This window comes from Zonotrichia albicollis, chromosome 4, assembly GCF_047830755.1.
Source record: "Zonotrichia albicollis isolate bZonAlb1 chromosome 4, bZonAlb1.hap1, whole genome shotgun sequence".
Taxonomy (NCBI): Eukaryota; Metazoa; Chordata; class Aves; order Passeriformes; family Passerellidae; genus Zonotrichia; species Zonotrichia albicollis.
In genome coordinates, this window is record NC_133822.1 from 59,366,821 (window position 1) to 59,383,007 (window position 16,187).

The 16,187-nt window shown below is 36.6% G+C and overlaps 1 protein-coding gene across 2 annotated transcripts in view; it reads right to left on the reverse strand.

The window, feature by feature from the left end:
* The window catches only part of TFEC (transcription factor EC), a 65,056-nt gene that overhangs the window by 35,491 nt on the left and 13,378 nt on the right, over positions 1-16,187 (reverse strand). For both annotated transcript variants that reach the window (XM_074539932.1, XM_074539931.1), the window contains exon 2: positions 1,371-1,595. In XM_074539932.1, coding sequence (XP_074396033.1) covers positions 1,371-1,442 — 72 coding nt within the window. In that variant the 5' untranslated portion in view covers positions 1,443-1,595. The remainder of the gene's footprint in view (positions 1-1,370; positions 1,596-16,187) is intronic.

The window sequence follows — 16,187 nt, forward strand, 5'->3', positions numbered from 1 at the left end:
GACATGGGGCCTTTCAACACGGACTTTTTGGCAACATGGCCCAGCACAGCTCATGCATGCATTCCTCTCCCTCTCTAAAATCAGAGAACACAGAACTACTGTGTCAGCACTTGCGCCCAGACTTATCTAGGAAAGCATCATCAGGGCCAAAATTATACCAAAATTAAAAGAAATGCTGGCAATTAAGCAATATGAAGGAGTGCAGTTTACTGCACCAACTTGGGTGCTGGCTCTATATTATTTACTAATATATCTATAGCCTACTCTTAACCACAGGGCACACCCACATTAAGAAATCACACTGTGACACCAATCCATCCCCCTGAGTCTGAGATGAGATTGTCCAAACCACTGCAAAGCTGCCAGGATCTTGCCAGTGCCAGGTATCACCCTCCCAGTTTTCACCAGGATGGAGAAGGGTACAGGGCAGGCTCCTGATCAGACCCAAAATGCCTGAGAACAGTTTCAGCACACTGCACTTTGCCAGCATGGAGGTGGTCACATAGGTGTCCACAAAAGCCATTTAAAATAGCATTTTTAAGTAGCTCCAGTAATCCATAAACCTGACTCAAAATGTCAGTTGTCAATGCAGAAGGAATGGAGAGGCCCCAGATGAGCTCTCCAGGAAGCTTTATGGGCTCCCTCATGCTTAGCTACATTACATCCAAATGCTCGAATGAGTCATGGTGTATTTGTAAGATTCTTCTGTTCTATTGAAGTCCAAGACATGATACAGCATCTTCATTTCTCATTTCTGTAGGAATTCCCCTCTTACCTAATAAACAGTCTCTTTTGAAATCTATTGAAGTATTAAAAGCCATAATGACCTACATCTCATACTGGATAAGAATCTGATATTGTATTATAGCTGAACCTCTATTAAAATCAATGGTGGCACTAAAGTTAGCATATCTTTGCCAATTTACTCAAGATAACCCACATAAAAACATAGCAGCTAACTGAAAAATGAGTGAGTGATTTTTACAGATATGTATTGAAGGTAATCTGTATTTAACATTTTTTTATGCAGCTAGGTTAATACCTTCAGACAGAAACAACTCCCATCTGAAAAAAATGTTTTTCTTTGCAAAGTGCATATTCAGAAAATGTACAGTAACGTATGATGTATATGTAAAAAGATGGAACAGCACATTTTATCCGGCAGCAGTCTAAAAGCTTGATCCTGCAGTGAGCTATTCACAGGCACACAAGGGAACAACCCACATAATTCAAAAGGAGACGGAAAGCAAGTGCCATAACCCCTTGAAAGTTAAGAAAGTCATTTCTTGCCCACTTGTAGCGCAAGGAGGGTGCTGTAAAAATTGTGTAGAAGCAGACAGAGCCCAGTTCCCCTTTCTGTGCCCTCGTACCGCATTCTCGTGTTGGCCGCCGAGGGCCAGCAGCTTGGTGACCGGGCTGTCCCCGGCGCTCACGGGGGCCATGGGGGCTCCCCGCAGGATGGAGGCCACCCCCAGCGGCTGCACCGCGGGTGCCTGGCCCGACAGCTTGGCGTCGAGGGCCACGTACTGCTTCACCTGGTGCCGCTGGCCTGGCTGGAGGTGGTACCTGGACTGATTTTCCAAGTGGGTTTGTACCTGGGAAGGAATAGAAATAATTGCTGAAGTTTCAAGTTGTTAGTATCAGTATTTATACATATGCTCACTTAAAAATATTTCAAATCAATAGATTCAGCTTTAATAACACTTGGATAGAATTATTAATTTTTTTCTCACTTCTACACACTTACACATTTTTTATTTCTTTACCATTTCCCCCTTACACAGCTGAACAAGCACTCTGAATAATTATAAAGAAGAACAGAATTTGAAAAGATAACCATGTTCCTGAGAAAAGACCAGAAATATGCTACACTTTTTTCTCAATTAAAAGTGATCTCTCTTGAGATCACTGCAATCAAATCCACATGCATATATGAACTCTAAAATTAATGTTGACTCTTTTGTACATGAAAGAGTAAATAAATACACAGAGAAATATCATCCAATCAATTTTAAATAATAACAGCACTGGACAGTCATTCATACCTCAATCCACAATTTGCCCCACTTGGTAATAACTACAGTCACTAAAATGAGGCATTGCTGTACTTTGGCTGTAGAGTCCAAGGTATAGTCTGAATGACTGCTCACTATCCACAAGATGGGCAGACTTCTTGGAGTGCCTCTTGAGGACAGAACACTTTTTAGTGGATTGAGCTTCATAAACTGAGTGGTCATGCCAAAATGGCTGATGGAGTAAGAATTTGGGTCATCCTTTGATTGTAGAGATTGAGAGTTGCCACTTCAAACAGCTCCCATTTCAGATCAATGTCACATTCCTGCAGTTTATCTACCAGAGGAGCACTTCATACACAAACCTTGCTGTCAGCTCAGCCCTGTGGCTCTCTTCTCTTCCTATGGCATGACTGGCAACAAATGTCTTATCATAAATTTTTCTCAAGTGGCCTCTGTAAGCATGATTGATATTTGTTAAATAATAGCAAAAATTGCTTTGAAAACTTTGAAGACTATTTTATGAAAAATATTTAGTCATTTAAGCAAACTCCTTTTTGATTCCCCTAAAATACATAAGCAGAGATAGATAGCCTTAAAAGTAATTTTCATCTGAATCATGTTTTTGTACATATTGCAGTACCTACTTTATTTTAACCATTATAATATAATTTTAATTATGTTTCTTTAAACTAATTTCTTTAAACTAAGTTCATATAAAAAAGACTAAGCCATGCAGTAATGAATATGAGATTGATTATTTTGATGTAAACCCTAAAGTTGTTAAATAATATTCAATTAAAAATTGGTATAAAATCTTAAATACACTGTTTGGAATTTCCCCTGATTTATGTCAAGAAGGTATGCATAATATATGAGATTGCAAAACTTTCACGTATATTTGGGATTTACTTGCATCATTATTTGTATTAACTTAGATTTTTTTTATAGTTTTAGAAAGTGTGTAATGCAGTTAGTTTAAGCTCTGATTTATGATGTGTAAAACCATACATACATGTAAAACCATAAATAATTCAGATACTTATGCATCTATTTAGTCCTTCATACTTAAGCTCATATTGAAAATTATATACTCAAATATTTTGCTAAATGACAATCCAATGAAATCTATCGCTGCCAGTTTAACTATAATATCATTTTGGGGCAAAATTAAATATATTAAGGAAAACAAATATGTGCCATTGGATGGCTGGAGCAAGGATTCTCTGCACCCTCAATGTCTGTTCCTCTTTCAGAAGTTTTCTGGACAATTCATGGTTGTGCTGGGCTCTACACTCACTGACAGAATCCACACAGGGTGACACTGCCCAGAGCCTTGCAGCACCTAAACTGATGAAAATCTCTTTCCAGCAGTGCAGAACTCTGCAATCAACAGCTTTGAAAACACAGATTCTTTATGTGGCATAAATGGGAACTGGATCAACACACAGGCCACAATTGCATTTACTGCATTTCACCCCTACTAATTTTTTATCTTTAATGAAGATGATGAACTCCTTGTAACGAGCAGTGAATTTCTGCCTTAGAATTTCTACAAGCCTACCTGAAACATAAAATTCAGAATATTGTATACCTTCAAATTAAATGGGAAACATAAGAAAATTGCAGTGTCCAAGATCTATACTACCTTGTTTTAAATGTGTTTTTAATAAGGAATTTTTATAGGTCCGCTACAAGAAAACTGCTGAAAAGTCAAAGGCTTGTTTTTTTCCTCTGGGCCCCAGATTGCTAGTGGCAGACCAAAATCTCTCTGCATCCTGTTTTCTTAGTGCACCACCACAGGGCCATCCCACTGGGCAAAGGGGAGATCTGAGCAAGACATTCAGCTAACGGCTGATTAGGTAAAAAACCGTTTATCAGAAGTGCTTATTTAGTGTGATAATCTTTCAGTGATTATATCCTGTCCTGAACTTACACAGGCAGAAAAAGAAGTAAAGCTTTGCTGACAGGATCTGTGTTGCTGTGGTTTTGCAAACCCCTCCACCCCTTTACTGTGCCAGTCACAGTCATTACAAAGCAGAATCTTGGAGGTTAAAAATAGATCTATGCCCTGGTTTTCATCTTCATATATTCTAAATAAGTCTTAATACTCACTGCTAAAATAAAGCACTTTTTAAACTCAAACCACAATGTGGAGACAAAGCAGAATGGGAAACCTATTTTTAAAATTATATTGTTAATGTACAATAAAAGTGGACTGGGGGGGGAATTCATACTGTGAGAAAGGAATATTGAGAGTTCAAGTCAAGCTCTTTAAAAGTAGAACTTATTTTTAGAACTGTGCATATAATATGTGTAAACTAGGAGTAAAAACTCAAATCCTCATAATTTTATAAAACCAGAGAGTCCAGTGTCTCATTCCAAGTATGACTGATTTATCCTCCATTGGGATGTTGAATGACTTCTCTTATACCTTTCATTAGTGGTATGAAGGTAAGTTTCAACTTAGATTTTCTGAATATTGCAGATGACTTTAACTCTTTTAAGTAAGTATTGCAAAAATTGCAAATGTTAAACTTTGACCTGATTTTGAGTTTCCTTTTATTGATGCACAAGGAGCATTTAAGCACTGGCACACACAGTTGCCCTGAGAGGCTGTGGAATCTCCATCCTTGGAAATTTTCAACACTTTTCTGGACAAGGCCCTGAGAACCTGAAGTAAAAGAAATCTAAAAAGAGATGGGGAAATTTGAATTGATAGTCTACATATAGAAAATATAAATAACCATTATCAAGTCTGGCAAAAAAAGAATGGTGTCAGGTTAGAAGTTCAGGGAAATAAATGCAAAAAAGCAAAAGACTGAAAGATCAGTTCCACATAAAGTAATTTCACAAGTAAAATAACCAAGATCAACATAGACTTAGCTGCTTAGAGACCTTAATCATGGGCATGTTTTAGAGCCACAAAACACAATCGTTCTCAGAAAAAGAAAAAAAAAAAACCAAAAAGGAAAAAAGATTTTCCAGAGTAGTCAGAGTAGAAGAATTTTTAATTTTTTCCCAATAATCCTAATATGATATCCTCCAGCAGTGCTGGGAGACCAATTTTTCAATTCAGAATCTTTTGAGGAATTCCCATAATCTGTGACAACATTTTACTAGAGTTTATTTGTAATTTTAAGATTCGGATGTTGATGCTGATGAACCTTTTATTTCCACAACAATCTGAATATAGGGTTACCTTCTTTATTTTGTCTCTGTGGGTCAGTGAATATTTAGTCCTTTGTTTGAAGCAGAAAAGCATGAAGGAAGACCCTGAAATTCTTTCAGGATAGTGCATCCAATAATCTGGCACATCTGTGGAACCTGGACTCACATCTCTGGCAAAAATTAAGCAGTGTGATTTGATAAACCAGATCTTCAAGCTCTCAGCAGACCATTTTCTATTAAATGCCTTTCTGCCATCCTATTGTTCTGTGAGATGGATGGCCTTGCTTGTTGATATGTCTGATTTCTAATAATAGCTAGCAAACAATAGGCGCTCAGGGACCACCTAATGATCCAGAGCCTGGCTCAGACAAAGCTCAGACACAGCCCAGGGCTCAATGTTGTTCTACTGCTACATCTGCTCTAGCCCATGGTGTAGTGGCTTACCTGGCCCTTCCTGCCAAGAGCTCCTGATACCACATCTGCCAAGTGCAGCAAGGTGATGAATTTGTGCAGATGAAGTGCTGGTTCTCCTCCCAGACATTGTCTTGCAGCAGCTGTAACCATGTACTTTAAATGCTAATCTAAGATTATTTGAGGAATGAAGGATGGCATAAAATTTAGCAGTTAATAGATTATCCACTCCCTTCTAGGCACCACTTTTGTTTAATATCTGGCTTTCCTAAACACAGTGAATTTAAAGTCTACTCAGAACCAGAAACTTCAAGCATGAAGGGAATCAAAAGCCTCCAAGACAAATGCAAATATTATAACTCCACCAGTTCCACAAAGCCAAAACAGAAATGAAAACTTTGATCCCAGAAAAAGATCCCAGTGCACAGGAAACTGACTGTACCTATTTCTATTTTATATCTCACTGACAAGCCAGTTCTGGGAACAAGAACATAACAGCCTTTCAGAATTACAGATGCATATTCAGACTTCTTCAATTGCTCTTTCTAATTTGAGCACACATCATCATGTTGTAACACTGCAGTACAGTTGTGTAACATCTTTTCCCATATTCACATTAAGTTTGCTTTCATTTCTAATATATTGCACAATGACATAGCTAGACTTTCAGTAGTTTATTTACACAAACTGTTTTACTTCACAATTTGCAGATGGAATTTTTCTTCTTCTAGCAAAAGAATATATAGCATGTCAAAATTAAGAAAAAAGTAGCTATTTACGGGACCTAAAGAAGGAATGAACATTGCCACTGATTCCATTAAGCAGTAGTGCTACATCTTTCTTGGTGTTCCACTAAGAGCAAGCAGATGACATCTGTATTCCCAGGCTGCTTAGCCCAACATCATTCCCGAGAGAAATAATAGGAAAACTGAAAAGAGATTCAATTAATAAATTATTAAAATATAGGAATATAATTAATGCTAGTCAACATAGTTCTGTGCAAAATAAGCCTTGTCAAACAAATCTACTTCTGCTCTTTGATGAGATTTTAAGTTAGGCTGCCAAAGGTAACGATGTAGGTATAATACACTTCAACTTTTGTGTGCCTTTTGACTTAGTATCACTCAACATTCTAATTAAAAATATAGCACTGCACAGTATCAATAAAGCGTGTTTTAACTGGATTAAGGCTTGGCTGACAACCGCGCATAAGAGAGTGATCAGCAAAGGCTTGGCAGCAGAAAGAGGGGCTGCTCAGTCTTATATTACTCAATTTTACCATCAGTGATTTGGGACTAATGAAAAATAAAACAAACTAAAAAGCATAAATATTTTTAGACTAGTGTTCCCAGTCAAAGTAATACGAATCTGCATATACTGGAGGAAGAAATGCAGGATGCAACAATGAAGTAAACACCTCAAGCAATGAGTCTGTAAAGAACTTGGGGTCATAACAAGCCAGCAACTCAGCAGGAGTGTCCCACTGATGCTATAAGAAGAAAGGAAAAATGGCATAAAGAAGGTAGTGAATAGGAGCCTGGCTTTACTCTGGTTTTTTTTATGGCTCAGGAAAGATAAATAATGGAAGTCTAAAAATATTTCTACCCTAAATATTTTTGAAACACTGTTGAAAAGTACAAAGTATGTAGAAAGGAACTATGAAAGTAATTGAAGACTGAGAAAGGGATATTTCAATGAAAGCTTAAAGAAACTCAGTTATGTTCTTGTTGTCAATTTGTGGAAAAAAAAATTGTGAAATTCATGGACATGCTGAATATGAAAGCTAGCACAAAAAGCATGTTAAGAGCCACTAGCCACAAACTGAAGGGAGACATAGCAGAAATTGTGTGCATAAACAGTGAAGTACTCAAAAGGAAGTGCTCTAACTACTGTTTCCTTCAAACAAACCATTGATGATTTTCTGGGAGAGACAGAATATCCAAAGCCAGGGTATACTTTTATCAAACATATTCTTGAACTCAAAGCTGAGTACTACAGTAATAGCTGAATGCAATAATATAAAAGTCCATGATTTTAGAGGAATTAGAATGAGGGGTCTAATAAGTCTTGCTATATTTTATGGGGTTTTGGACCTGAGAGCTGGTTATTTCAATGGCAACTTTTGATATAAATTAACTCTGAATTTAAAAAATGCTTAAACATCTGCTACAAAGTAATATGCTTAAAAATAATCATAGTATACTGGACAGAACTCAGCAGACTTCACTGAAGTTTGCCATTTGTACTGGATATTAATTTGTTTCAGTATTTTTAATAGCTTTAGAAGAAAAATTTTTCACCCTGATAGGATTGCATCATTCATCATCAATCCTGAACACAACACCTCTCTGCAAATGAGTGATGGGACTTCATGTTCTTTTCAGCCACTGTACTAGAAAATAAGCATTTAATTATCCACTCTTAATTATTAAAATGTTCTGTAAGTACCCAGAAATTTTAATTCCATTTTAAGATAAGAAACACAGTCACAACACAGACTATTTTTGCTCCATATCTTAGGACTTTCAAATGTATTTTAAAGGTTAGGAAAAAAAAGCATTTTTAGTTATGAAATAATCCTTTTTAACATCTATTTCAAATGAATATCAACTGTTTGTTTCTCCTGCTCTCTTTATTAAACTTTTTGAGGGAAAAATATTAGTAAAATTATTTAATAATAAAATGAAAATTCAATTTAACTTAGGAATTATGCACTTCTGTTCTATCCCCAAGACTATCACCACATACTGTAGCTGTTCACTTTAATGTTTAGTTTATAAAAGCATGTGTGATTATGTCAATTAATTACTTAAGCTAAACACAGTAATTAATTTTTAAATGTGAATATTTTTCCTATAGGAACTTTGATCTGACTAGATGAGACCTTCCCATTAATATGCATGAAGAAAGAATACAAAAGACATGTAGTCTGGAAACTTAGAGCTGTGTTTTGTTGATGCCTTACAGTAGCTTTCAATTTAAGAAAAAATTTTCATGTGACTCTAATGCACCATTTTTCATTTATTTAGCCTTTGATATCATATTCATCAAGAACTTGTGAATATTCTTTCAAGGGTGAAGGGACAGAAGAAGAAACATTTTAAAGTTCATTGACAAAGACCATCTCTTCAACAATGACTACTTCTTTTGTCTTTTAGTATCTCAATGTCTAAAACTAGCTGATAAAGGTGGGGTAGGGTGGGAGTAATTGGAAATTGTCCATCACACTTCCAAGTATTACGAAAAGCAAGAGGAATGTGGGAGCAAAACAACTGCCAAACAGACTTTTCAGAAATCAGTGCTGGGTAAGAAAACTTTCTTTGCACAGCATAGGCAGCAGAACAGTGTTTCTCTCAGGAGGAGAAAGGCAACAGAGCTCTCAGGGCTGCAGCTAATAGAAAGTAGATCTTACAGCTAACCATTTCCTGACAAATCCCCATGCAGGCACTGGGATTCTGATAACATTTCCCCATTGTGGCATTCTCTAGCACTCACTGAACATTGATGGAGCTCAGTTCTTTCAGGTATTCCTCTGCTAACCTCCTTGTGCAATCAGAAATGAGTTGGGGGAAGCCAACTACCTGCACTGAGCAACTACAGAGACATTATCAAAGAGAGCACTTCCATTTGCACCCGTGTACCTGAGACACTCTTGGCTTCTTAATTGAACTCCTGCAGTTAAGATACACACAGCTCTGATGGCTCCTTATCCATCACCAGCTTGACTTCTGAAGAAAGGATCCCTAAGGTCTTAAGGCCAGCTTGTCATGTTTTAAAATAACAATGAGTCTCCATGACTTTGTGGTCTTCACTGGTAGAAAAGAATCAAGTTTTTAACATTGCACTATAAAAACATCTTATAAAGTTAAGCAAAGCAAACTACAGGAAGTATTTTTACAAAACCATCCCTTTGATTTGACTTGGAATTTAAGCTGAAAATCTAAACTGTGAATGAAACCAACCACCACAGGTAATAGGCCACACAAGCATAACAATGGCTCACAATCAAATTAAGAAACCCCAGCTAATATCCTTGCTTTGAGTCTGCACTGTGACCCTGTCCGTGCTCTCACTGATTCATGAAATCTGTGAATATAATAAATCTTTACTGTTCCAGTTCCTCTTTATTGTTGATACTATTACAGGACAGTGAATATGACTATAGCATTTCAAGAATGTGAAGAAACTTTTTGTATGGCGAGCTACATTTGAAGAGCCAGGTCCTGATACCTCTATTTAATTACTCGTCTCTGCCTCCAGAAGTTATTCAAATTGGGTCAGTTACTGAGTTGCTATTAAATGGAGAAGAGCATACCACAACCAGATTCAATCAGTTTTGAGTACAGAAAGCACAATCATCTCCTTTTGAATTAAAAATGTTAGTGTCTGTGAGTTTCCATCAGTGTGGGTTGTTCAGTCCTTGCAGGAGAAACAAAATAGCAACATTAAAAGTTCTGCATTTGTCAACTCCAATGGCTAGCACAGACCCATAGAAATATCAGTTATATTGCAGTTATAGCAGCATGGAAAATCTGTAACCAGAATGGTGTATTTTATTCAACAGTTCAAGATTTTCTGGTAAATGTCATACATCTAAAAAAATCTACTCCAAAATATAAGACTCCTATTTAACACAGGCTAATATGCAATAAGAAAAATTCTTTCAGACATAAAAGCTTGTACTTTAATTTCAGCATTTTTAACCATTTAACTTCCAATGAAAGCACTCAGGGAAGACAAAAGATGATTGTATTACAAACACCCACATAGTCTATTTTGTTATCAATCTGTAAAGTTTGTAATATAGGTCTGACATTGGAGAAATGCAGTTGGTATGTGTACTACATTTTTGTGTAACAATAATTTCAAAATACTTTGGTTTTTTTCTTTGATTTCTAATTTTTTTCATGTTGCAGCTATAATTCTTTTAAATTTTCTCTCACTTTAAAGGTTAAGAGAACTCGAAAAGGAGTCAGCCTTAAAATGTACAAGGAGAGATCATGAAGTAATAATTTGGTCATTCTGTGCTGTACACTTTTTCTGCCTCCCCAGCTGAGCAGACTGTATTTTTTGAGATTTAGTGATGGCAAGAATGCCTGCCTTGTTCAGTTACATCCAGCAAAACAGTCCTTGAAGCTAGGTCTAAAAGGTGTATTTTCCTGGTATGTAAAGATATGGACATCAACTAAAATGTGGTAGAAAAGTACTGGTAGTAAAACTGTAAGAGCAGAAAACAGTATTTTCATATTTGAGTATGTGTCTGAGGGAGGAGTGTCTTTTTGTCCTTCCTTCCTCATTCCTTTGGACTCCATTGGTTTGGCAGTGCAAGCTGAAGAAAATTTCAAAGCCTGAACAAGTAAATTTATCTCTGGTGTGCTATTCTTCCACAAAAATAAAGTTTAAAAGGTTCAGTCATTTTGGATAAAATTGCTGGGTTTGCCTTGTTCTAATGTCGAGATTCATGAGTGTATGCCAAGGGGACTACATCAACATCCTCAAAAAAAAAAAAAAAAAAAAAAAGGAGCTATTGGTTGAAAAGCACGGTCAGTTTGTTAAAAGTGTAACAATTTCACCACCAGATGACAGCACTGCTTATTACTACCCTGTTTTTTGTGTGTTTCAGTCCTCCCTCATTTTGACAACAAAATGTAAAGAAATATGCACCCCCCAGCCCATGCACTGCAAGAGCAGAGGAAATAAAGCCAGTGTCACAAGGTGGTTTGGCGAGGCAGTCACATCAGGGAGGCTGATCTGTTGGACAAGATATTTTAAGCCTGTGAAGGGTTATAGCTTCTGCAAAGGCACAGACAAAACTAGCTTCAGTCTGAGAAATGTGCCTTCTATTTCTATTTCCTCAGCCTCAGAATGATAAAGAGGGCAAGGGGGGAAGCTTTCAAAGTAGGCATCTTAGGTTCAGCTTCACAACACGATTTTTGTGAAGTGAAGGCAGCAACATCATTTTAAGCCAGCTTAGGATCTGGCCACAGAGTGTGCTTTCATACAAAGCCAGCAGATTGGGCTAGCTGACAGCAGTAGGTGATGTTTCTGTCAAAAACAGGAATAGCACATCAAGGATAGCTATATGACAAAAAAGTAAAAAAAAAAAGAAAAAAATTCTTATCAGCTGGTAAAAGAATTTTTTTAAAATCTACCTGGCCTATTTTGTGTCCAAATATATTTTCTGGCTGTAAGTGGCAATGAGTCTGAGCGTGTTCATGCCCCAAGGATGCTGCTGACATGCTGTTCCCAGGGTTAGCAAAATTTCCTTCATTACCTGAATGTCAGTCAGAAATCTGTGTCCTCTTTTGGCAATACACTTCCACTCATGGACTGAGAGTAGAAGCAGTGGATTTGCAATGCATTAAGCATGTGGCCCTTGAAATACTTTAATAACTTCAAAGAATTTGTGTTTGTCAATATTCTTAAAAATAAGAGTCAAATAAAGAGTTTAGCTGTAAATGAAAAAGCACCTAATATTACCAGAAGTTATCATGAATATGAATGTTCATTTAAAAACTTGTAATTGATTTTGAGGCATATTTGCTGAACTATAATTTTGTATGTTTGGGTCAGAAAACGTGCATTTCTGACTAACACTGATGAGCACCTGCTAAAGACAAGGCAAGCAAAAAAATTTATTTGGGGAGCACTTGCAGCATGCAAAGCTCCAAACACTTAAGTTTTACTGTACTCTGCAGTTGACAGGAAAGCTCACAAAAATAGCATAATTGGTACTTTCAGTACTGAACTGAGAAAGCAGTCTTGCCTTTTGATGTGTATTTAAACTAATCTTAGTTCACAATATGTTCCATTCAGCACTAACTCAATTAGTAAAAAACAAACAAAAAAAAAGATAAAATGTTAATACCATTTCTAACATGCAACAGATCAAAAATCACCCTTTACAGTCTGAAATCAGCCTTTAAAAAAACTTAAAACCAGAACTGCTGTAAAAACACCATAAATAGAATCAAAAGTCAGCCTAGCAGAAAAAAATCACATGTTCTTCAGTGTCAGAGTTATACTCTACAGTATTTCCATCTCAGTTTAGGTACAATAAACCTTTTTGCACTCAGTCGACACTGTGGAAGAGGAGTTGGAGGAAAATTATTAGGCTAAGCTCAAACTACTTAACTGTTTCCAACTAATAGCCACTAAATAAAAACATCAATTAACAAAAGATGATTGATTTTGCTGGGATTAATCAAGAGGAACTCCCACTTAGTTTAAATGAGAGTACTGTATGAATATCGAATTAAAGCTTACTACTGGTAAGCCATTATTAAGAGCATTATTTATAAGCTGTATTGTACAGAATAAGTCTTTCAAATTAAACAATCCTAATGTGGAAAGGAATGTACAACTTAAAAAGTTGTTAGAGTTGCCTAGAAAAATTATTGTGATATCTGTACCTTTTACTATTAACTATTTTTAGTTGAAAGAAAGAATATTTAATAACAATAGCTATTATAAAGAGTCCTTAGCACTTTGCCACAGAACCTTCAGCAGGAAAACATCACAGTGTTTGCACAGCACCAAAATGGTGTGCTGTGAATGTTAATGCTAAGATTTAGTAACTGAGTTTATTAGTATTAACAAATTTATTTAATTATCAAGTGGGTTAATTAGCATTTTGTAGCATAATCAGCAGGCCATGTAACAGAGAGAAGGACAATGCTGGTCTCTGTGGTCTGGCTTAAGGAGCTGGAAGATAAAACTGATTCCATCACAGGCACAAAATGAAGTATGAATCAATTAGCCTGATTTTTATCAGGAAGGTAAAAGTACAGAAATATTGATTAGCCAGCATCATCACCTACCTGAGTGCCTGGACTTCTATCAGTTTTATCACCTCTACACAACAGCATCACCCCAGAGCCTGGGTAGCCAAACGTAGAGCAGTAAACAAGAAAAGACTAGTACAAATCTGGCCATGAATAATGGATGTCCATGTATATCCAGTCAGTTTGAGGGGAAGAAAGAAGAAATGGTTCATAAGGGCATTTCCTTAACTCTGGCTGGAATTTCAGTTAAAGAGGAAGAAAAGATACAGAACTTTAAAGGAAAGAAACTTCCTATCTGTGTCTTAAATGCATTATTAGCTGAAGAATATGTGCTAGAAGAAATCAATAGCATAACAGTATGGCTGTGTTAGCAGTTTCCTTCAATCTTTTTGTTATTCTGTCATCACTGTTGCCATTCAAAAGCCCACAAAGCCTAAATGCTTTGTGACACAGAACTCTTCCTATTGTAGTCATTTGTGATTATTGTAATCTGAAATGAGATAATTATCTTCAACATCAAACACTACAAACACTAGTTATTCTCAACCCAGTTCACAATCACAGTTTATTCAGCACTATCTCAAAGTCATTTAGCAACAGAATTCACTAAGATTTACTCAGGCTCATCACATTTTCGATAACTGGATGCAGAGCACATACCTAAGACAGTTAAATTTTGGTAATACTCTTATTTTTCTCACTCAAGTCCAGATTTTATCCTCACATTCATGGCCCTCAGGACCATCCTACTGAATTAGCAGATGGATAAGTGCTCGTCAGAGTGAGGAAGGCTTTCTTACAGAAAACTAACACAAAGTACAGCATAGGTAGACATGGCTTTAGACTATAGCTGTGCTGATGTCTGAGATTTTCTTTCCTTTTTATTGCTTCTTTGACCACACATGCATGAGTGCACAGCCCACAATTAGTCAGGATGATCTCTTTATTAGGCAGGAGTATCCTTCTCTAAAGATTACAAAATCCCACTACTTGAAGTGTAAAATTGCTGCTGTCCTTCCTCACTGCTGGATTTCCAGCAGAAGAATTTAGCTTGTCACATTAATCCATGAGTCTCCAGCCCAGCTGATTTAACCTACATTTTCAATTATTTTCATGTTGACTACTAAATTTTCATATTCACTTCCAAAATACTATTTAAATTATTGTTGATTTTCTCTTTTTAAAAGCATTTATAGTGCAGTTCAATGAAAACTTATATTTTACAAGGTAAATGAAAAAGTCCTTTTCAGTTATGTCAGCAAACCCCTTTTCCCCTGTAAGATCACTGTAAACCTTGAATAAAAAACTAAGCATACTAGTATCAACAAATAATGTTCAATTCACCTGAGATTTGCAAATGGTATTATCTTCCTATTTACTGGAAAGCTTTGAGGCAATATTCAGAGTAGCTGAAAGAGGAGGATATGCTGACTCAGGATGAGTAGCCACAAAACAAGAACTGGAGTTAATGTAATTATGAAAGGGGAAAACACTATGACCAATTAAAATGGAAAATTTAGACCATCTAGATTAAGCTGATAATGTAAGGAGAAAAAAAATAAGCCTTCATAAAAAGCTATCAGAATACAAAGCAATAGAAAAAACATTAAGATCACTTTCTACTTAGAAGGTATTTTGGGTCTCCCTCTATTCCTAACATAATACTTGAGAGCAAAACTAAAGCCCCGAAAAGAAATAAGCAGAATAAAATTAATGTCCTGGCTACAGCTGAGATAAATGTCTTCTCAGTAGCTGGTACGGAGCTGTGTTTTGGATTAAGTCTGAGGATAATGTTGATAGCACACAGATGTTTTAGTCGTTGCTAAGTAGTAGCTACTCAAAGCCAGGGACTTTTCAGTGTCTCGTGCTCTGCCAGTGAGGAGCTGCACAAGAAGCTGGGAGCGAGTATGGCCAGGACAGCTGAGATGAAATGGCCAAAAAAATATTCCACACCACAAAACACCATGCCTAGTATACAAACTTGGGACATTTACCTGCAGGGGAGAGCCAGTTGTGGCTCAGAGACAGCATTATTCAGCAAGTGGTGAGCGGCTGCATTGTGCATCACTTGTCTTGGGTTTTATCTCCCTCTCTCCTTCTCCTTTCTATTACTATTATCAAAAGTAGTATTAGTATTGTTGTTCTTGTTGTTCTTGTTGATTTTAATATCTCTTATTTGCTTTATTTATTAAACTTTCTTTATGTCAACCCATGAGTTGTGCTTTCTTTTCTTTTCTTTCCTTTCTGATTTTCCTCCATCACTGGGAGGCAGGGGAAGGGGAAGTGAGCAAGCAGCTACGTGGTATTTAGTTGCCTGCTGGGGTTAAACCACAGCAACTGTAAAGGAAAAGAAAGATTAGTCTGTCATCATAATGAAAACTAAACAGCCTTAACAGAATAAAAGAAAAACTGGAGAAGAGAAGACTTCTGTGTATTCGTACAGAACAAAGGGCCCTGATGTTAGACATGAAGCTCAAAACACCACAGGAGTATATCAACCAGAAAGTTCTTTGCCAGCATGAGCTGGGAATCATATAAAAGACTACAGGGAAAACAAGAAGCAGTCATACTCCCAGCAGGGGTTTTGATCATCCAAACAATGTGGTTGTTTTGTTGCTAAGGTTTTCTTCAAGGTGGTAAATTTTGGCCAGACAGAGATGGGTAGGCAAATAATTTTAAGATTATATTGCTTCATTAAAGAAAATTTCAGCCTATCTCACAAGCAAGACAGTACCAGCAGCATGGCTTCACTGTTAAAGGATGCACACAGAAACTTATTTGACACAAATTTTATGTCAAAGTATGAAAA